Source organism: Chaetodon trifascialis, chromosome 12 (genome assembly GCF_039877785.1).
Source record: "Chaetodon trifascialis isolate fChaTrf1 chromosome 12, fChaTrf1.hap1, whole genome shotgun sequence".
Taxonomy (NCBI): domain Eukaryota; kingdom Metazoa; phylum Chordata; class Actinopteri; order Chaetodontiformes; family Chaetodontidae; genus Chaetodon; species Chaetodon trifascialis.
This window is the reverse complement of record NC_092067.1, coordinates 27,191,234-27,211,648: the sequence shown is the minus strand read 5'-3', so window position 1 is coordinate 27,211,648 and position 20,415 is coordinate 27,191,234. Positions and strand designations below refer to the sequence as shown.

At 51.0% G+C, this 20,415-nt stretch overlaps 3 protein-coding genes across 4 annotated transcripts in view; all 3 read right to left on the bottom strand.

Moving 5' to 3' along the window:
* Window positions 1–20,415, bottom strand: part of LOC139340352 (GDP-Man:Man(3)GlcNAc(2)-PP-Dol alpha-1,2-mannosyltransferase-like) — an 82,060-nt gene that overhangs the window by 32,774 nt on the left and 28,871 nt on the right. The window lies entirely within an intron of this gene.
* Window positions 365–19,355, bottom strand: med4 (mediator complex subunit 4). 2 transcript variants are annotated; one of them, XM_070976046.1, is made up of 8 exons: window positions 19,253–19,355; window positions 19,017–19,083; window positions 18,708–18,878; window positions 18,533–18,590; window positions 18,357–18,443; window positions 17,809–17,940; window positions 17,463–17,641; window positions 365–381 (listed from the first exon to the last, which is right to left on the bottom strand). In XM_070976046.1, exons 1-7 carry the CDS (start codon window positions 19,324–19,326, stop codon window positions 17,469–17,471), a joined length of 762 nt encoding a protein of 253 aa, XP_070832147.1. In that variant the 5' UTR covers window positions 19,327–19,355; the 3' UTR covers window positions 365–381; window positions 17,463–17,468. The 2 variants fall into 2 exon arrangements, with proteins under 2 accessions (XP_070832147.1, XP_070832146.1); XM_070976045.1 differs by lacking the exon at window positions 365–381 and having other exon boundaries at window positions 16,372–17,641.
* sucla2 (succinate-CoA ligase ADP-forming subunit beta) lies at window positions 5,354–16,161 on the bottom strand. Its single transcript, XM_070976587.1, has 11 exons — window positions 16,064–16,161; window positions 13,721–13,913; window positions 12,927–13,026; window positions 12,472–12,634; window positions 11,612–11,740; window positions 10,473–10,611; window positions 10,083–10,244; window positions 9,775–9,917; window positions 9,553–9,673; window positions 9,363–9,451; window positions 5,354–8,628 (listed from the first exon to the last, which is right to left on the bottom strand). Exons 1-11 carry the CDS (start codon window positions 16,145–16,147, stop codon window positions 8,554–8,556), a joined length of 1,398 nt encoding a protein of 465 aa, XP_070832688.1. The 5' UTR covers window positions 16,148–16,161; the 3' UTR covers window positions 5,354–8,553.

Genomic DNA, 20,415 nt, shown 5'->3' with positions numbered 1-20,415 from the left:
AGGTGAATGCAGGACTTTGCCTTCCGGTGGAGTATTTTTCCACTGTGGTACTGCTACTTTTACTGAAGTAAAACACCTGAGTCTTCCTCCACCTGTGGGTGGGACATGTCTCCACTTGGCCTGTTTGACGTCTGTCAATCATCTGAAGCTCCAGCTGAAGCATCAGGTCTCGCTTCATGAAGCAGGACGTCCATCGATCGGCCTCTCTGGTGGGACAGTGTCCTCGCTCACAGCCTGTTTCTGACCAGGTGAGACGGACCAGTGGACAGGTGGCCGACCAATCAGAGCAGACGTGCCACCACAAACATGCTGAGGTGTCACTGAGAGCCACCGTGTTCACATCAGACACACACACACACACACACACACACACACACACACCTACACACACACACACACACACACACACACACACACACACACACACACACACACACTTCATCAGGTTTTATGTCTTCATTATTCCAAACAGGCCTCTGACAAACGTCCTCCTCTTCCTCGGTGGACTGAGCTTCAGGCTGTCATCACTCCTGCAGACGCTGAGCTAATTTTAACTCCCCAAAATGGAAAGAATTTAAAATGGTCCAAAATGAATCTGCTGCTCCTCCCTGCTGAGGAGCCGTGACAGAGACACAGTGAGGGGGAGGGGGAGGAGGAGAGGAGGGGAGGAGGAGGAGGAGGAGGAGGAGGAGGAGAGGAGGGGAGTAATGGCCGCTGCTGAGACAGAGAGACTATTTGTGGACGCCACAGGCTGAGTCATACCTGGAAAAGACCATTTCTCCTCTGCTCTATTTTTACTCCTGAAAGTCACACATGGAACAAGTACTGCTCAGAGTACTCACAGTACTCTGAGGAACAAAGTACAACAGTTTTACCAAAGTGTACTCAAAGTATCAAAGTAACAGTACTCGCTGACAGTGGTATTCTGTTACTGATGCATTCATGTGTGACAGATGTTTTACTGAAGCTGAAGTAGTACTAACACAGTGTAGAATACTTGGACCAAAAGTAAAAGTACTCTTCAGACAGAATAGACATAGTACTGGATTGTGACGTCAAAGTGATGAAGACGTTAATGTTGCAGCTGCTGAAGTCATTTTTATGACTCCATGAGGAGCTGGCAGCGTGTCCGTGTCCTCCTGGACATATAAAGTTTTATTTGAACCAGTAATGATGCATCATCGTTTATCTGACGCTCATATTTGTACCATTAATCTGAATCCACAAAGTAACTGAAAGTATTTAATACATGTACTTGAGTACTGCGCCATGAGGAAGCCAACAATGAAAATACTCTCACGCACACACCAAAAGCATCCAGCGGGACATCAGTTCCCAACACACACCTGTGAGCAGAGGACAGACGCTGCTGATTGGATGATTCTAACTGCTGGTCGATGATGTCAGCAGGTCTGATGTGATGACGCTGAATCCACGAGCACGAGCCGCTTCAGTTCACCTGAAACCGCTGGAGGCTGAGCAGGTGTGAACACTGTGTGTGTGTGTGTGTGTGTGTGTGTGTGTGTGTGTGTGTGTGTGTGTGTGTGTGTGTGTGTGTGTGTCTGCTCACACACCACATACAGGTGAGAACATCTGTCTGTCCAGCTGTTTCCAGGTGTCGCTCAGTCTCACCTGCCCGCTGGCTGTGTGGACGTGGCGGCCTCGTCAGGTGATGATCTGCACTAAACAGGTGAAGCGATCACCTGTCTGTAAGTAAATGTGGACGCATCGATATTCATCATCACCCACATTAGCATTAGCATTAGCATTAGCATTAGCATTAGCAACAGCTCCTTTTAAAAGGCTAGCAGACACCAACCCAGAGCTTCAGCTCAGTGGACGTCAGGTTGAAACCAGAGACGACAGCCATAACAGTGAGACTCTCCACCAATCAGGAGGCGTTCTTCACCTGCAACGTTCACAAAGGTCAGGTGAAGTGGAAGCAGAGCATGCCCTCGAGGGGGAGACAGGTGAGCGCCCGGAGGACAGCAGCATCCTGCACAGTGATTGGATGACGGCCCGAACCGACCAACCAGGAACATGAATGTAGTATTCGTTTGGTTTGAAAGTCAACGTGGTACCTGTAGAAGAGTGTGTGTGTGTGTGTGTGTGTGTGTGTGTGTGTGCGTGTGTGTGTGTGTGTGTGATTGACAGCTCCACCAGCAGGCGGCCTCACTCATCTGGATTTCTAATGAGGAGACGGGCAGCGTCTTCCTGTCCTGTACACGAGGGACAAACAGCAGCGTGAGTCATCACACACCTGCAGAGAGCGAGGGTGGGCGAGCGGGGGGGGGACATTCAGCCTCAGCTGCACTTTGTGTTTACTGCTGATTAGCATTGTTAACATGCTAACACACGAAACTAAAGTTGTACCGTGACATCACAGCACGGAGGACATTTTTAACTTCCTGTGGATAAATAATTCTGTATGCTTACTGAAATCAGCTTGTTTACAGACTCACAGAGATTTCGTCTTGGGGATGAAGATGTTTCTGGTTTCTGGTTTTGGTCTCCTTTAGCTGCTACATGCTAAATGTCCACCAGCTGCTCTCTGAGTGTCTGCGCTTCGCTCTCAGCAGGAAGTGAACTGAGGCTTCTCACAGGCGAGTCAGAGCAGATTAGGACGAGCTGAGAGAAGCTGAGACGTCCTCTGATCTCTGGTCTGTGCACACGCTCGTGTCAGCTGTCAGCTGTCCTGCTGGCTGCAGCCTCTGTAACATGACGTCGCTGTAAACTAATTAGTGGAAGAAGAAAACAAGCAGCCGGATGTTTGATCACAGCGAGTCTGAAGCCGTGAAACTGAAAGCTAAGCTTGGTTTAACATCAGAGCTGCTGCCACGACGTCTGATGAACGCACCAATCAGGACTTCACTGGGACACAGAGACACAGAGACACAGAGACTCAGAGACACAGAGACACAGAGACTCAGGGACTCAGAGACACAGAGACACGGACTCAGAGACTCAGGGACACAGAGACACAGAGACAGAGACACAGACCTGAAACAGAACTTCAGAGGACCTTCAGAGCGAGTGGACGTGTCGGGTTGTTCTGCTCGCGGCTGCAGGACCGTCTGTCCTTTTGCAGCAGTTTTACTGTTTTCTGATGGTTTTGGTTTTCGTGGAGCTGCTCCGTCCCTCACCACAGATGAAGAACAGGAGTCCGTCCCTCACCACAGATGAAGAACAGGAGTCCGTCCATCACAGATGAAGAACAGGAGTCCGTCCCTCACCACAGATGAAGAACAGGAGTCCGTCCCTCACCACAGATGAAGAACAGGAGTCCGTCCATCACAGATGAAGAACAGGAGTCCGTCCCTCACCACAGATGAAGAACAGGAGTCCGTCCATCACAGATGAAGAACAGGAGTCCGTCCCTCACCACAGATGAAGAACAGGAGTCCGTCCCTCACCACAGATGAAGAACAGGAGTCCGTCCCTCATCACAGATGAAGAACAGGAGTCCGTCCCTCATCACAGATGAAGAACAGGAGTCCGTCCCTCACCACAGATGAAGAACAGGAGTCCGTCCCTCACCACAGATGAAGAACAGGAGTCCGTCCCTCACCACAGATGAAGAACAGGAGTCCGTCCCTCATCACAGATGAAGAACAGGAGTCCGTCCATCACAGATGAAGAACAGGAGTCCGTCCCTCACCACAGATGAAGAACAGGAGTCCGTCCCTCACCACAGATGAAGAACAGGAGTCCGTCCCTCATCACAGATGAAGAACAGGAGTCCGTCCCTCATCACAGATGAAGAACAGGAGTCCATCCATCACAGATGAAGAACAGGAGTCCGTCCATCACAGATGAAGAACAGGAGTCTGTTGGTCTCCCGCTGCTCAGTCATCTTCTTCTCTGACGTTAATTCAGATCGATGTGACTGTTGACTCTAATTTGCGTGTGAGACAGATGCTTTGATGCTATCAGCCAACATCTGCGTCTGCTTCCTCTTCCTCACACACTGAAAGTGGACCGAGGACGCCGGTCACATGCAGTCAACCCTGGGGGGGGGGGGGGGGGGGGGTGTCATATGCACAGTTCTCTAGTACAATGAAATTCTTACTTTGCCGTCCAAGAGAATGCCGAGATAAAAAGATCTATAAAAAGCAACACTATCAAAGAAAGAGCAATTTAAAGAATCAAAGATAAATAAATAAACAATCCGAGATAAACAAACAGAACAGCACCTCATTTTTTAACCTTATGTCTCTGAAACTCTTCTGGCCTCACGCCCTCTTCCTGTTATCACCTGTGCTCTGCAGGAATCTGAAACACCTGCACAACTTTTCTTTTTTCTGCCTGCAAACTTCCACAAATATTGTTTATATTAAAAGGGTTTCATGGCTGCAGACGTTTAACCCTGATGGGGACTGTCCTGTGGACCGCTGGACTTTTGACTCGTTATTTTCTGGACCGTGACTAATGTGATGCTCATTAGCTCATGTTAGCATGCTAACACTGCGCTGGTGTTCTCCAGTATGTTACCAGTGAGCATGTTAGCATGCTGGTGTTAGCATTTAGGGGGGGGGGGTCAGAGAGCTGGAAAGACACTCCATGTTTACTGAATTCTGTCTGACCACGGCTCAACATTCAAAGTCTTTATTGATCACTGATCGTCCTTTATTGATGTGCTGATGTGTTGGACATGTCCAGTTTCTGGGACAGAGGAGTTTGTGTCTGACAGATGACGAGCTGAAGCTGGCGGCTGACGATGACTCTGGAGCTTCTTCATCACCTCAGACTGCAGGTCAGGCTGCTCTTCCCTGAGCTGATGATGAAGAGCAGCATCAGAACGTCGTGTCAGATAAAGGACGAGGAAGAGCTTCATGACGTTGAGTCACGTCTTTAAACACAAACCTGATCGATGGACGGACGTATGGACAGATGGACATATGGACAGACGCTCCTCCAGTGGCAGTTGTCCTGTCTTCTCCGTGGAGCGGTTTGTGCGTCCTGTGTCCGTCACCAGTCGCAGCATCTCAGCCTGCCGAAGCTCACAAAGCTGCAAACACCCACTCAGTAATCAATGTCCTCACAGCCGGCCGGCGAGACTCCGCAGCACAACACAAGCTGCAATCAGCGCGCCGCAGGAGGACACGGACAGGTCAAAACCACAAGGCCCGTAATTAAAAGAACAGCGAGGCCGCAGGAAGCTGAACTCTGAGCGTTCGTCTTCAATACGTGAAACATTTTTCTGGCAGTTTGATGAGAAGACTGACATCAGTCCCATCTGTCCATCACATACACATCTATGGTGAGATTAGTTTAGCTTAGCATTAGACAGGACAGATGATGGGTGGATGTTTTCATCCAGACAAACAGGAAAGAAGAAGAAAGCACACCGTCGTCTCTGTTCTCAGCTTTTATTTCGTCTTCCCGTCAAACTCTTTGTGAGGATCTTAAATATTTTACAGAGCGAGAACTTCAGTTCAGTTATTTACAAGATAAAATAAAGTACAGCTCACAATGTCGGCTAACAGTGCTGGAGGAGGAGGAGGAGGAGAGGAGGAGGAGGAGAGGAGGAGAGGAGGAGAGGAGGAGGAGGAGAGGAGGAGGAGGAGAGGAGGAGAGGAGGAGGAGGAGAGGAGGAGAGGAGGAGGAGGAGAGGAGGAGAGGAGGAGAGGAGGAGGAGGAGGTGGAGAGGAGGAGGAAGAGAGGAGGAGAGGAGGAGGAGGAGAGGAGGAGGAGGAGGAGAGGAGGAGGAGAGGAGGAGGAGGAGAGGAGGAGAGGAGGAGGAGGAGAGGAGGAGGAGGAGGAGGTGGAGAGGAGGAGGAGGAGGTGGAGAGGAGGAGGAAGAGAGGAGGAGAGGAGGAGGAGGAGAGGAGGAGAGGAGGAGGAGGAGGAGGAGGAGAGGAGGAGGAGAGGAGGAGGAGGTGGAGAGGAGGAGGAGGAGAGGAGGAGGAGAGGAGGAGAGGAGGAGGAGGAGGAGAGGAGGAGGAGGTGGAGAGGAGGAGGAAGAGAGGAGGAGGAAGAGAGGAGGAGAGGAGGAGGAGGAGGAAGAGAAGAGGAGAGGAGGAGGAGGAGGAGGAGGAGGAGGAGGAGGAGAGGAGGAGGAGAGGAGGAGAGGAGGAGGAGAGGAGGAAGAGGAGGAGAGGAGGAGAAGCAGCAGGGGAGGAGGAGGAGGAAGAGGAGGAAGAGGAGAGGAGGAGGAGGAGCAGGGGAGGAGGAGGAGATGGAAAAGGAGGAGGAGGAGGGGAGGAGGAGGAGGGGAGGAGGAGGAGATGGAAAAGGAGGAGGAGGAGGAGGAGGAGGAGGGGAGGGGAGAGAAGCGACTACAGTTATTTTCCAGCTGTTCTGAGGAAGGCAGCCGGCTGAACACGACTGTGACATCACAGAGAAAGCGCCCTGCGTGGCGTGACGGCAGACTGAAACTACAGGAGCAACTGATCGACACTGATCAGCCAATGACGGCGCAACACTCCGACCAATTAAACACAGAACGCCAAAACTCCAGTGTGTCCAGAAGTCAACATTCAAAGAAGAGGAGAAGCCAAAAGAACGCAGCTGAAGCGTCGGACAGCAGCTCCGACACGACGACCTTCTGAACTCACCGGTTTCTCGCCGTCCTGGTTTCTGCTTCGAACGAGGAACCAGATGAGACTCAGGAAGGACCGAAGACATCCAGTCCGCCCCATTGGCTAACGACATGAAGCATGCTTCACTGCGGCAGGACGGGTCAACAGAAGAAGCACACCTGGTCACGACGCAGCAGTCTGAGTCATCGGGGAACAAACGTCTGTTTCCGTCTGTGTGGAAGCGAAGCGGACGCAGGAAGTCACACCGCGCTCACTGATGAGCGTTCGCTCGACTCCACGCCGTCCCCGCGGGCTTGTCTCTGGAACGCTGAGCTCCACGACACAGCGAATAATTCATTTGACTTATTTAACGAAAACGAGCCAAGATCCGGCCGCATCCGACGTGACCGCGTGAACGTCGTCACAGCCGAGGACGAGACGCCACAACCGTCCATCAATACTTGCTCGAGTCCGCAGGCGTCTCAGCTGAGACACACGGTTGTCCCGTTCAAAGCTGAGCGCCAACCGTTTGAGGTGGAGGTGTTCACCCGTCAGACGCCGAGCCTCCATCATGGAGGACCGTCCTCATACCTGAAGCTGAGCATCAACGTCTCAGTTCAGCTTTGAGTGTTTTTAAGCTCTTTACCTTAAAAACGTCCTCACACTCAAAGATGCAGCAGCTGAGGACATTTTGTCTCTTAGTGAATTGGATCAGCTGACCATGTCTCCCAGCAACGGCTGGAGTGTAAACATTTCGTACCACTGGCGTCCTCTGTCCTCTCAGAGCATCTTTAAACGTCGCTCCATCAAATTGAAGAGAAACAGTTTGCGTGTGTTCAGACTGAGGTTTCCGCCTCTGTCGGCTTCATCTTCATCATCATCATCATCACCACCATCGAAAACACACGTTAACGACCTCTGAGTGTGACGTCACAGCGGCCGAGACGTTCAGCATCATGTTCATCATCTTAGCTTAGCTTGTTAGCATGCTAACATTAGCGAATTAGCACCGAACACAAAGTCCAGCTGAGGCTGATGGGAATTTCATCAGCTCTGTGTCGTCACGGTTACGGCAGCTGATTGACACCTCAGCAACAACAGGAAGTCCGTTCACCTCCACCGCTGACGGAGGCGGACACCTCAGAGCCTGGGCCAGCAGAGCTCAGAGGGGACGTGTCTCCAGGACGTTTGCTGGACGAATTTAAAGATTTAGATTTAAATACGTGAAGACCTTCAGCGTCCTCAGCCTGACGTCCACTGAGCGCAGAGACAGCGTGGAGGCGTCTGTGGTTGGACAGCATGTTTGTGTGTTGGATGAAACACTCCAGAGCTGAGCAGAGGAACACATCTGTTCTTTATTGTGTTACAGTCCTCGTCAGAGACAACACACTGAAAGACGCTCATGCAGACGCTGCGCGTTTCTGGATCCGAATCCTTTTCACGTCGCTTCCAGCTGACGCCACAGCACCGACCGTTATTCATCTGAACTGAAAACACAAAGACACGAGACTGATGTCCGACAGCAAACCGAAGACGCTTCAGCTGCTCTTTGATCAGGAGGTGGAGTGACAGCCTGGTTCAGGGTGGAGGGACTGAGGAGGGACAGTCAACGTGGAGGTTTGTGCGCATCGACTCAAGTGCAACATAGTCTGTAGGTTTGAGGAACCGTGGAGACAGGAGACATAGACAGTAGATGGAGGGTGGAGACAGGAGACGGAGGGTGGAGACAGGAGACGAAGACCGCAGACAAAGGGTGGAGACAGAAGACAAAGGGTGGAGACAGGAGACGGAGGGTGGAGACAGGAGACGAAGGGTGGAGACAGGAGACAAAGGGTGGAGACAGGAGACAAAAGGTGGAGGAAAGTGGAGCTTGGTGTGGTGTCTTGTTGGACACCTGTAGACATCACGCCATCACGCCACAGAGTAAGACGGGAAATGTCTGGGTGGCTTTCTCTCAGCTGTTTGGGGGAGGAGTGGTGGGTCGCTGAGGGGGGGGTCATAGAGGGAGTGTTTGGGGGGAGGAGGAGGTCTCTTAGATGGGCAGCTGGAAGGTGATGTCCACTTGGGCTTCTTTAGCCAGCGAGACAATTTCAGAAAGCTTAACAACCTGCCAAGACACGAGAGACAGAACGGCGAGTTAGACAGAGCTGAAGGCGAGCTGAGGCGAGCTAACACAAGCTAACGCAAGCTAAAGCGAGCTGAGGCGAGCTAAGGCCAGCTAACACAAGCTAACGCAAGCTAAAACGAGCTGAGGCGAGCTAAGGCCAGCTAACGCAAGCTAAAGCGAGCTGAGGCGAGCTAAGGCCAGCTAACACGAGCTAACGCAAGCTAAAACGAGCTGAGGCGAGCTAAGGCCAGCTAACGCAAGCTAAAGCGAGCTGAGGCGAGCTAAGGCCAGCTAACACGAGCTAACGCAAGCTAAAGCGAGCTGAGGTGAGCTAAGGCCAGCTAACATGAGCTAAGGCCAGCTAATGAAAGCTAAAGCGAGCTGAGGCGAGCTAAGGCCAGCTAACACAAGCTAACGCAAGCTAAAGCAACTGAGGTGAGCTAAGGCCAGCTAATGCAAGCTAAAGCAAGCTGAGGTGAGCTAAGGCCAGCTAACATGAGCTAAGGCCAGCTAATGCAAGCTAAAGCGAGCTGAGGTGAGCTAAGGCCAGCTAACATGAGCTAAGATGAGCTAACGCTGGGGACAAAGACGCCCGTAGACAAATATCTTTTGAACTTTCCTACAATTCAAGCTAACATGTTTGATATTTCACCTGAACCCATCACATGGTGTGTGTGTGTGTGTGTGTGTGTGTGTGTGTGTGTGTGTGTGTGTGTGTGTGTGTGTGTGTGTACCATTTTGGCCGCTTCGTCCAGGTCATCGCAGGCCAGGATCTTCAGCGGACTGGCAGCAATCAGAGCTTTGGCGTCGTCCACTCTCGTTCCTTCACAAACCACAAAACCACAAAACGTCCTCAGTGCTGCCTGTGTGTGTGTGTGTGTGTGTGTGTGTGTGTGTGTGTGTGTGTGTGTGCACACGTGGTACCTTGTAACCGGACCACAATGGGGATCTTGAGGTCCAGGTCTCTCACAGCCATGATGATGCCCTGAGCGATGACGTCACACCTCATGATGCCTCCAAAGATGTTGACCAGGATGGCCTGAACCTGAGCGCCGCCACAACACACGGTTCAGAGTGCGCAACGTTAGCGGTGACGACCGCAGGTGAAGCTACGCTAGCATCAGTCAGTGGCAGGCGTCGTCTTACCTTCCTGTCAGACGTGATGAGTTTGAAGGCCTCGGTCACCTGATGAGCCGTGGCTCCTCCTCCGACATCCAGGAAGTTGGCCGGCGTGCCGCCGTGGAGCTTTATGATGTCCATGGTGGCCATGGCCAGACCCGCTCCGTTCACTGCAAACAACCACAGACACCCGTCACTCCACGGTAAGCAGGAGTGAGCAGCCGAGCATGCTGGGAGCAGCTCCCAGACGACCCACAAACAGACGTGTTCCTCAAGATGGCGGACATCAGATGTGGAGTCGCGCTCCTCATCAACCCTCTGCGCGGGTCACTCACCCAGACAGCCGATGGTTCCGTCCAGGCCGATGTAGTTCAGGTCGGCCTTGGCGGCCTGCCGGTCCCGCGGGTCCTCCTGAGTCCAGTCCTGCATGTCGAACACCTTCTTCTGCCGGTACTCTGCGTTGGAGTCAAAGTTGATCTTGGCGTCCATGCACATCACTGGAGAGGACGAGAGACACGTCAGAGACCAGAGAGACGTGAAAGACCAGAGAGACAAGAGGTTTCAGCAGGACAACGTCAACGTTCACCTGTCTGCAGGTGAGGTTCTGTGAGCAGCTCAGGTGTGACACATGCTCAAATACTCAAAATACCAACCTGTGTGTGTGCGTCTGTGTGTGTGTGTGCATCTGTATGTGTGTGTGTGTGTGTGTGTGTGTGCGTGCGTACCGATGCCGGAGGAATCCTCCACCATGGGGTTGATCTCCACCATGGAGGCGTCGTACTTGATGAACAGGTTGTAGAGTTTGACCATGTTCTCGGCCGCCTCGTCCACCAGCGCCGGAGGGAAGCCCATCTTCTGAGCGACCTGCAGAACACACGCATTCATCATCACCTGCTCGACGTCAGGACGTCCACCTTCTCTGACACAATGCTTCAAACTGCACTGAGACACGTGGACGTGGACGGACACACGTCTGACTCGACTGAAGAGACAACTCTGATTGGTCTTTTCTGGTGTCAGCTGACGGGATGCGTCCTGACACTCAGGACAGAAGGACGCTCTGACCTTCACCTTTCTGTCCTTTCACACCTGTCTGTCTGACCTCAGCCTCCATCAGCGTCCTCTGACGTCACTGCAGCTTTAAGCTCAGTGTGACAGAGTCCACAAGAGAAACAAAGAGGAAGAAAGACACTTCAAAGTGTCTCTGTGGAGAGGACATTTCTCACGACATCTGTCTTCACGTGGAGTCGAGGACAGCTCATTGATTCGTTCTTCAAATCATAAACTGCTGTTTAAACCTCGATCTCTGTTCCACGAGGACACTGATGCCACTCATGTCTGTACGTCAACATGAAGCAGTCGATTAGCTTAGCTTAGCTTAGCATAAAGACAGGAAACAGCGAGCGCTGTTGTCAGTTTGAAGCTGAAGGCCAAGAAATCCTCTGAAAAAATGACAGAACATCCAAAAACACACTTAAATTAACACGATGTCACATGTCAGCGACTGTCCCCTGGGGACAAAGCTAAGCTAGCTGCTTCCTGTCTGTAAGCTACGCTAACGACTGCTGATGCACGAACAGATTAAATCCTCAAACGATGAGCCAGATTATCTCCATGGAAACAGGCGGGCGGGTGAGCGACGAGTTCATGTCATTACGGTCATCTTCAAACCTTCAACTGCTCGAGCACCTGGTCCAAAGCCCAGGACAGAGAGGACAGACAGACAGACAGACAGACAGAGACACACACACACACACACACACACACACACACACACACACACACACACACACACACACACACACACACACACACACACACACACACACACAGCTGGAGCGTCTCCGTCTCCTATCGATCGTACCTTGACGGCCTGCTCCATCTTAATTCCCTCCACAATGTCGATGGGCTCCTTCACAATGGCGTCAGGATTTTCCGCTGCCACATCTTCGATGTTCACGCCCCCCTGCGAGCTGCCAATCAGCACGGGACCCTGCGGGACACCAGAGGGACAAAGAGGAGTTCAATGCTCTGAGTGTCTGAATCTGTGGACGTTTAACGTCTTTGTTCTGTCGTCGGCGGATCTGAAGGACCGTTTCCATCCACATGTCAACAAAACGTGAGAGACGACGTCCAGAGAGGACTCGTCCTCAGAGCTGTCCTGTCTGTCCTTACTGTCAGTGAGCTGAGCTAATAAATGTTCCTCAGTAGCTGATCAATGAACCCATCGTTTCAGCTCTCACGTCTTATTTTACCTGAAGACGTCCCACCTGTGTCCACACGGCAGCACGAGGAGGACACCTGAGGACGTGTCAGCTGAGCCAGGACGTCAAACCTCTGACAGGCTGCTGACCTGCACTCAACTTTATGAACAGAGAGCTGAACGGACGACGCTGCGCTGCACTGTGCTGTGCTGCCATCTAGTGGACAAATTCAGCACGACCACCTTTGATCACTGCATTCAGCTGCCAGAGGAACGTTTTACTGTTGTTGTTGTTGTTGTTGTTGTTATGGTCTTTACTGAACAGCAGACAGACTCAAAGCCACCCTGAAGCTTCAGACGGATTACACAGATTGACACATGCAGCTGACCAATCACAGCTCTTCTGGTGCCCATGTGACCTCAGGAGCTGCACGCATGGTTACCACAGGTGTGCATAACCCCTCTGTGTGTGTGTGTGTGTGTGTGCACGTGCGAGCGTGTGTGTGCACGTGCTCCCTCACCTGGAAGGACCTCTCCATGGTGATGGCGAAGTAGTACTCTCTGCGGGGGTACCTGCGCTCGCAGATGAACACCTGGTTGCAGATACGTCCCGCCTCTCCGGTCTGTTTAGTGTACAGCTTTCGACCAATCATCTGGGACGAAATGTCACGGGCCTCCTCAGGCCTGGAGAGGAGGAGGAGGAGGAGGAGGAGGAGGAGGAGGAGGAGGAGGAGGAGGAAGAGGAAGAGACTGTCAGAGGAGCTGTGATCTGATCTGTTCACTGTCCTGCAGACAGGACGTAACTCTGTGCTGAAGACGCTCTGTGGGGGTGGTGTCAGGCGTCAGGTCACGTGACCCCATCAGAAAGGTCATGTGATCTCCCTATAACTGTAGCCCGAGTGAGGCCGGAAGCTCAGAGACGAAACAGGAAGTGGAACCAGCAGCAGATCTCTGGACAGTTTGACGGATGACTTACGAGTAGACGATCCTCACGCCTCCCTTCAGGCCGCCCTCGAATGTCCCCTTCCCTCTGCCACCAGCCAGCACCTGAGCTTTCACCACCAGGTCCTTTGAGCCTGACACACACACACACACACACACACACACACACACACACACACACACACACACACACACACACACACACACACACACACACACACACACACACACACACACACACACACATTAATGACACACTGTGAAACCTGTTTTATTTCTTTCCAGACTGACTTTCATTTTTCCTGAATTCCATGTTTTGTGTTTTCTGACTGAAGCTCACTCTGCTGATGTGTGCGACGATGGCGATCAATAACATGAGCGAGCTGAAGCTGTCTGAAGCTGTCTGATGTCACCTGAAGCTGTCTGATGTCACCTGAGGCTGTGTGATGTCACCTGAAGCCGCCTGATGCCGTGTGATGGACGAGCAGCCGAACGTGACGTGAAGCTGCAGCTTTACTCGTGATGAAGAAGCTCACAGACGGACAGAAACTGAACGAGCGAGGTGTCATGTGACACCTCTGAAGCAGGAGTCTATGTTTAGACCGAGCCCCCGACTCTGAACACTTCAGCTGTTTAAACCCTAAACAAAGGTCACAAGCTGTCAGGAAACTCCTCCTGATCACATGAACCAGGTGTGGAGCTGCGGCGCTCAACGCCCAAACGTGTTCGTGACAGCGAGTCAAGTCAGCATCAACGTCTGCTCTAATTATTCTCTGAGCAGACGGCGTCAGACAGCGTCTCAGGTGGACAGTCTGACTGCGGACTCACCGATCTGCTTGGCCACGGCGTATGCCTCCTCGGAGGAGCTGGCCACCAAGCCGGCCGGCACGGAGATGCCGGCCTCCTTCAGCAGCCCGATGCTCATGTACTCGTGAAGGGAGAGGTTCCTCTGCTGCTGCAGGAGGGGGGGCTGCAGCTGGGACGCATGGCCTCCCAACAGACCCGAAGACCCACCGAGAACCTGGAGAGACAAGAGGAGGAGGGAGAGGAGAGACAAGAGGAGGAGTGAGAGGAGTTCAGGTCCTTCAGGAACCTGCTGAGCGAGAAGTGACAGACCTGAAGCTTTAGTCACGTTAGCTTCACTTCCTGTTTGCTGTCTTTGCGCTTCACTCTTTATTTTCTTTTTATTTGTATGAAATTTGTCTTCTGACCTGAAGATTTCACCTCTGGCGGCTTCGGTTCCTTCCACGGTTACCATGGCAGCACACGTGGAGCAGCTGCAGACACGCAGCAGAGGACGAACCACTGGATCTGATCACAGATCAGCCAAACAGACTCACTCTGCTCTCACAAAGAGCCAATCAATAATCAATAACCTGCTTTTATCATCAGCCAACCGTGAGGTTGCTTTACACGCCGCATCACTTCCTGTTCATCCATCACATGAACACAGCCTGAACCCTGTGCAGCAGTGGCGGACCTCACCAGTAACAATGAGAGCTGAGTGTGCACAGATCCTCACATATGTCTCTGACTGTGTCCGTCCTTAGGACGGCGAGCACGGACGGCGAGCACGGACGGCGAGCACGGACGGCGAGCACGGACGGCGTCATCTGAAAAACACTCACGCTAAATAAAAACTCTCCTGAGCAGCAGAGGAAACTCCATGAAGGATATGAAACCAGGCCGGTGACGTCAAAGTGTTTCTCAGTAAAACTCAGCCCAGTCAGCTGGACGTCTGATGTGTTTAGGGGAGCAAACAATGTGGGAAATCTGACCGCTGCCTCATCGGTTCAACAAACAGCCTCACTGCAGGCAGATGTTCCAACGCGGCGTCTTCATTTCCTGTCTGATCGATGGATCCACTTTCAGATTTAACTGTGATTTGATGAAGCAGCTTCTTCTGGCTCCTTCATCTGCTCACTTACTGCATCGATATACAGTAATACTGCGTTTTTTTAAAGTTCTACTTACAAAACCTGCTGTCACGCCTGCACCAAATACTTCAATGAGTGAAGTCGGTCAGTGAGACGCCAGAGGTGCAGAGTAACGCAGTACATGTAGGCAAACACTTCATGTACAGCTCTGAAGTACTTGTACTTGACCAGGGTCTCCTCTGCTGCACTGCATTTATCTGACAGCTGCAGTTCAACATGTAAAAGAACACAGTGAGAGTAGAAAATACTGCGAATGGTTAAAGAGTACATTTAAAAAAACAGTTTGTTTACACAGAAAGCATCATTGTACTCATCCTGTAGTATAATATTCTAACGCAGTATTTGACTGAGGAGGCCTTTTTACCTGAATGACTGTACCTTTACTTATTGCTGATGATACTGTACTTTTAAGAGCACGACCTCTACTTGTTGTGGAGTACTTTTACTGCGTGGTATTATTGATTTTACTGCAGTAAAGGATCTACATATTTATACTTTATAATCACATACAAACAGTCAAATAAGCTCAGAAATCTGAGTGTGTGAATCAGTGTAACGTAGCCTGAAAACACACACACACACACACACACGCACACACACACACACAATGAGTGACGCAGATGAGTGTCAGGTACCTGAGGATCAGGTAGACATCAGCGCCTTGAGTTAACAGCCACAGATTTCAGGGCTCTGACTTGTTTGTTCATGGAAAATAAGGACTGAGTGACACCTCTTCTCACTATCACAGCAGCAGAACAACACGTGCTGAAAGCGTCCTCTGTATGTCCTCAGCTGAGACCATTTGTCCAGAGGACTCGTTCAGGAAGACACGGCGGGACAGATGCGATGGCGCAGAGCTCAGCAGCTACAGACTAAGCTAGCAGCTAGCAGCTGCAGGTGGAGGTCAGCGAGCTACAGCTCACCGTGCTCCGTCACCTCCTCACACACCTGTTATAACGACACACAGGTGACACAGAACCGGCTGAGCCCAGAGGACCGCGCGCACGTTGGCGGCTGCTTTCACGGACTGACTGACGGCCGGCCGCGCTAACGCTAGCTCCGCGCTAGTTAGCACATTAGCCAAAACAACGGGAGCTCCATAGAGACGATGCTAAAGTCAGATTTGACCCTGTCCGTTTTTGTCAAGCCGCGGTCGTTGTGGGGGGTGCAGCGCTGCCACACACACCTGCTCCGCGAGCCGGTGACCGTCGCTCGAACGTGGACACACACTCACCTTGGAAGCAGAGCTGATGGTGTTTCTGGCCCCTGAGTTTCTTAGGCTAGCCGTCAAACGGCCGCAGAGCAGGGACGTCGCCATGTCTCCCTCTTCAGCGGAGTAATTAACGCGCATGCGTAGTGGACCTCAACGACGGCCTCCCCAGTGCCACATTCACACGCTGTCGGAATTGAACTTGTTCTTCAAAATGAACGCTCAAAGAAGGCCAAAAACAAGGCTGGGAAACATTCAGATTACCGAAATGTGAAGTTTAGCACGAAGAGAAAATACAGCTATTTAGAGATCTTAGAAGTAACACACCTCAAACATTAGCATGTATTTACTATTTTTGAAGAAAATACACCACACAGATTTATGATAAACGGAGAAACTGAATTTTACAAAGAGTCACTGAAGGCCTCACAGTCAGGGCCTTGACACAGTTACATATGGCCTCACTGGCCTTTAACCTAAATTATTACAGCAGAATAATGACTGCAGATGCTGATTAGACTTTATAGTCAGTTTGTTTATCAGCATCAAAACTGTTCAGCTGATAACAAACGTTATAAGATCCACCAACTTATTAACTCATCCTCCAGATATTTCGGCCACCTGTGCTCTCAGGTCGTTTGTGAATGTCAGTAGAGGCAGAAACAGCTGGACACATCTGTCCCCGCAATGGAAGTCAAAGCGGTTTACAAGCGGTTATCAGAGCTTCATCTGCTTCCCCCCCCCCCCACACACACACACTTTCTATTGTAAAAGTGTTTATTTACAAGGCGGAGTCTGTACAGGCGTATTTACACACAGAGACATTTACAGTATTTGTCCACATGAGAAACAAAGAGGAAAAAAGACACTTCAAAGTGTCTCTGTGGAGAGGACATTTCTCACGACATCTGTCTTCACGTGGAGTCGAGGACAGCTCATTGATTCGTTCTTCAAATCATAAACTGCTGTTTAAACCTCGATCTCTGTTCCACGAGGACACTGATGCCACTCATGTCTGTACGTCAACATGAAGCAGTCGATTAGCTTAGCTTAGCTTAGCATAAAGACAGGAAACAGCGAGCGCTGTTGTCAGTTTGAAGCTGAAGGCCAAGAAATCCTCTGAAAAAATGACAGAACATCCAAAAACACACTTAAATTAACACAATGTCACGTGTCAGCGACTGTCCCCTGGGGACAAAGCTAAGCTAGCTGCTTCCTGTCTGTAAGCTACGCTAACGGCTGCTGATGCACGAACAGATTAAATCCTCAAACGATGAGCCAGATTATCTCCATGGAAACAGGCGGGCGGGTGAGCGACGAGTTCATGTCATTACGGTCATCTTCAAACCTTCAACTGCTCGAGCACCTGGTCCAAAGCCCAGGACAGAGAGGACAGACAGACAGATAAGACACACACACACACAGCGTCTCAGTCGGAGTCGCTGCTGCTGCTGGACGAGTCGGTGGACATGGCCTCCACGTCGTCCTCGTTCTCTTTGTTGTGACCCGGAGGCTCCAGGCCGAAGTCATTGCCGTGGTGAGGAGGCAGCATCCCCACGGAGACGTCCGAGGACTGCCAGGGGTAGTGAGGCGTCAGCACGTCTGACCAATCAGAGCACAGACGCAGGTTATTCAGGCTGAGTCTGAGCAGCATCGTCACGCTGTGGCTGCAGAGACGCTCAGCGGCGTCCCGATGGAGGACGCCGCCGCTGATGTCTCTTATTTTCAAATTGTGATCAAAAATGAACATTGAACCTGGATGCACTCACCTGGCAGCCTCCCAGCAGCCAGAGCGTCACCTGGCAGGTGTCCGTTCACGCCGTTGGTTGGCAGGTTGGCCATGTGACCCAGCATCCCGCTGCGCATTTCCAGGTCGGTGGGGTAGGGTCTGCGTGGGTCACCTGAGGACGACGTGTGTGTGTTACACCTCTGAAGGCCACAGCGTGTCTGAAAGTGTGTTTCCTCAAACAATTCATTCAGTTTCACAAAGTCAGCAGAATGACACCATTTATCACAGCCAGGAAGAGTTTCAGATTTCCAACAGTCCCTGAATGTACTGTGTCCTCCACGCTTCCATCAGGAAAAATCTGACCTACGCAAGGTCAAAGGTCACTTTGTTCTCGGCACATGGAGACACTGTGACGAGTCGACGCTCGACAGTCACATGACCACGCGTCAGACGGACGGTTCGTGGAGGCCGTCCATCAGCCAATGGAAACGTCCGTTTGTTCTGCTTTTTTCGTTTATGGCGTCATCAGTGTCAAAAACAACGTGACAGAAACTGAAACTCTGCGCAGCAGCAGCCAGTGGTTCCTACCTGGGACCCAGTTGAGCGGCGCACACACGGCGTTGCTGGCGCTGATTCTGTGCGCGTACTTGATGATCTCCTCTGAAGAGATGCTTCCTGCACAGAACACAGAAACACACCTGAGTTTACGAAAGAGCCGTCACACACACATGCAGCAGATGTGCTGCACAGGTGTGTCCACTCACCTTTCCTGGCTTTGTCGATGGATTTGAGTTTCTCCTTCGCCTGGTAAACAGCTGTGGCCTGAAAACAAGAAGAGGCTGCAGTGACTTTGTGACGGTGCTGACGGTGTCTTGCAGTCAGACGTGCTCAAATCTGTTTGAAGGGATTTTCATACACTCGTACGTAAGCACCACCCACCAGGATGTGTTCAGCCTCCTTCAGCTGTTTCTGCAGCTGCTGGATGTCGCTGTCTCTCTTCTCCACCTCCTTCTCCAGCAGCTGCATCTCCTGGTGCACCTTCCCCTGCTGCTGCGCCACCTCCATCAGCTCCTGAAACTCCCGGTCCCTCTGCACCAGCAGCTCCAGGATCTGAGGACACACACAGCAGCTTGGTATGCATGGGATCAGTGCATGTGGTAGGTGGAGAGTGTGTGTGTGTGTGTGTGTGTGTGTGTGTGTGTGTGTGTGTGTGTGTGTGTGTGTGTGTGTGTGTGTGTGTCGTCTCACCTGGGTGTCCTCTCCTGGCTGAGGCAGTTTCTGACTCCTGGACAAAGCCAACATTTCGATCAGCTCCCTGAAACACACACACAGACGGACGTCAAGCAGCAGCTAATGTTAGCCTGGAAGCTAATGGAAGCTAACGGCTGCTTCTCAGGCTTCGAGCCGCCGAGGAAACTCTGAAACTCTACAAACATCCAGCGCGTCAAAAACTCTGCAAACAGCCCAGAAACTTCACACTTTACCGGGATAAAACCTCCAAATCATCTAGCACAGACAGCAGCCGCTCTTTCGTTGATTTCTCTGCCGCCACCGCCATGTCTGCTTCACGTCGCTTCTGCGCAAGACAGGAAGTGACGTTTCCTGTAACTTCTTCTTCCTTGAGCTTTTACAGCAGCTGGCGCCCTCACCGCAGCACTACTGCCACCCTCCGGTGTTAACTAACTCCTACAAGTACGTTTACTCGAGCACTGGAATGAGAACAGTGTCGAAGTACTTCTACTTTACTTGAGTATTTCCATTTTACGCTGTTTTCTTCTTCTACCACAATAAACTTCAGAGGGAAATGTTGTATTTTCTGTTCCACTAAAGGTATCTCACGGCTTTATTTATTTTAGAAATGAGGATTTTGAGCTTCAGCATTTTCTTCAACATGAGCTGGAGGTCAAACCATGGACCAGCTGCTTCACCTGCTCCACCTGCTCCACCTGCTCCATGGAGATGACAACTTTGACATATTACTGCATAATCACATAAAAGCACATTTAATAATCTAGTAGTAATATAGTTTGTCACATAGTAATAGGAGTAGTATAATACACAAATATCCAAAGATATTCTATTTGGGATTCTACTGCAGTCGAGCCACTGTCACATTATTACTTCACTTTCCTTATTTCACTTTTGCTTTCTTTACTTCACTGTCTTTACTTTTACTTTCTTTGCTTTTTATTGTGTTCGGGGGATGCACAGCAGACATCTGGCAACCATTCCCACGGGCCGTGGAGTTTTGTTGACGGTCGCCTAGAGCGGCTGTGGAAGGACTCGTCAAGCCAGCTGTAGGCATGCAGGACTTTACCGAAACCTCTGTGTGATCCACTTCAAAATAAAAGCTTGTAAATTCATCGCCGAACACTTGTCCCAGAGAACAGTTCCTTCTCATTTGGAAAAAGGTCCTGTGTTCAAACGGCAATGAGAATACACTTTGTAGAAAGTTCTAGTAAAGTTTTTCTTTTGTGGCCCACGACTTTAAACAATAACAGAAGAAATAATAATCGTTTAATCGTTTTAATGTGAATCATGTAGCTACAAAGAGCAGCAGGTTAGCTTTGCTTAGCATAAAGACTGGGAACTGAGGGAAACAGCTAGCCTGGCAATGTCTGAAAGAAACTACACCACTTATTAAAAC

Bases quoted from the DNA above. Each gene is read 5' to 3' on its own strand.
- sucla2 (XM_070976587.1), bottom strand. From the start codon at position 16,147: ATGGCGACGTCCCTGCTCTGCGGCCGTTTGACGGCTAGCCTAAGAAAC. The intron at 12,635-12,926 runs GTAAGTCATCCG...CCTCCTCTCCAG, and splicing joins GGCGTGAGGATCGTCTACTC to GCCTGAGGAGGCCCGTGACA. The intron at 9,674-9,774 runs GTAAGACGACGC...GGCGGCGCTCAG, and splicing joins TCATCACGTCTGACAGGAAG to GTTCAGGCCATCCTGGTCAA.
- med4 (XM_070976046.1), bottom strand. From the start codon at position 19,326: ATGGCGGTGGCGGCAGAGAAATCAACGAAAGAGCGGCTGCTGTCTGTG. The intron at 18,879-19,016 runs GTGAGACGACAC...GTGTGTCCTCAG, and splicing joins AGCCAGGAGAGGACACCCAG to ATCCTGGAGCTGCTGGTGCA. The intron at 18,444-18,532 runs GTGAGTGGACAC...TGTTCTGTGCAG, and splicing joins CATCGACAAAGCCAGGAAAG to GAAGCATCTCTTCAGAGGAG.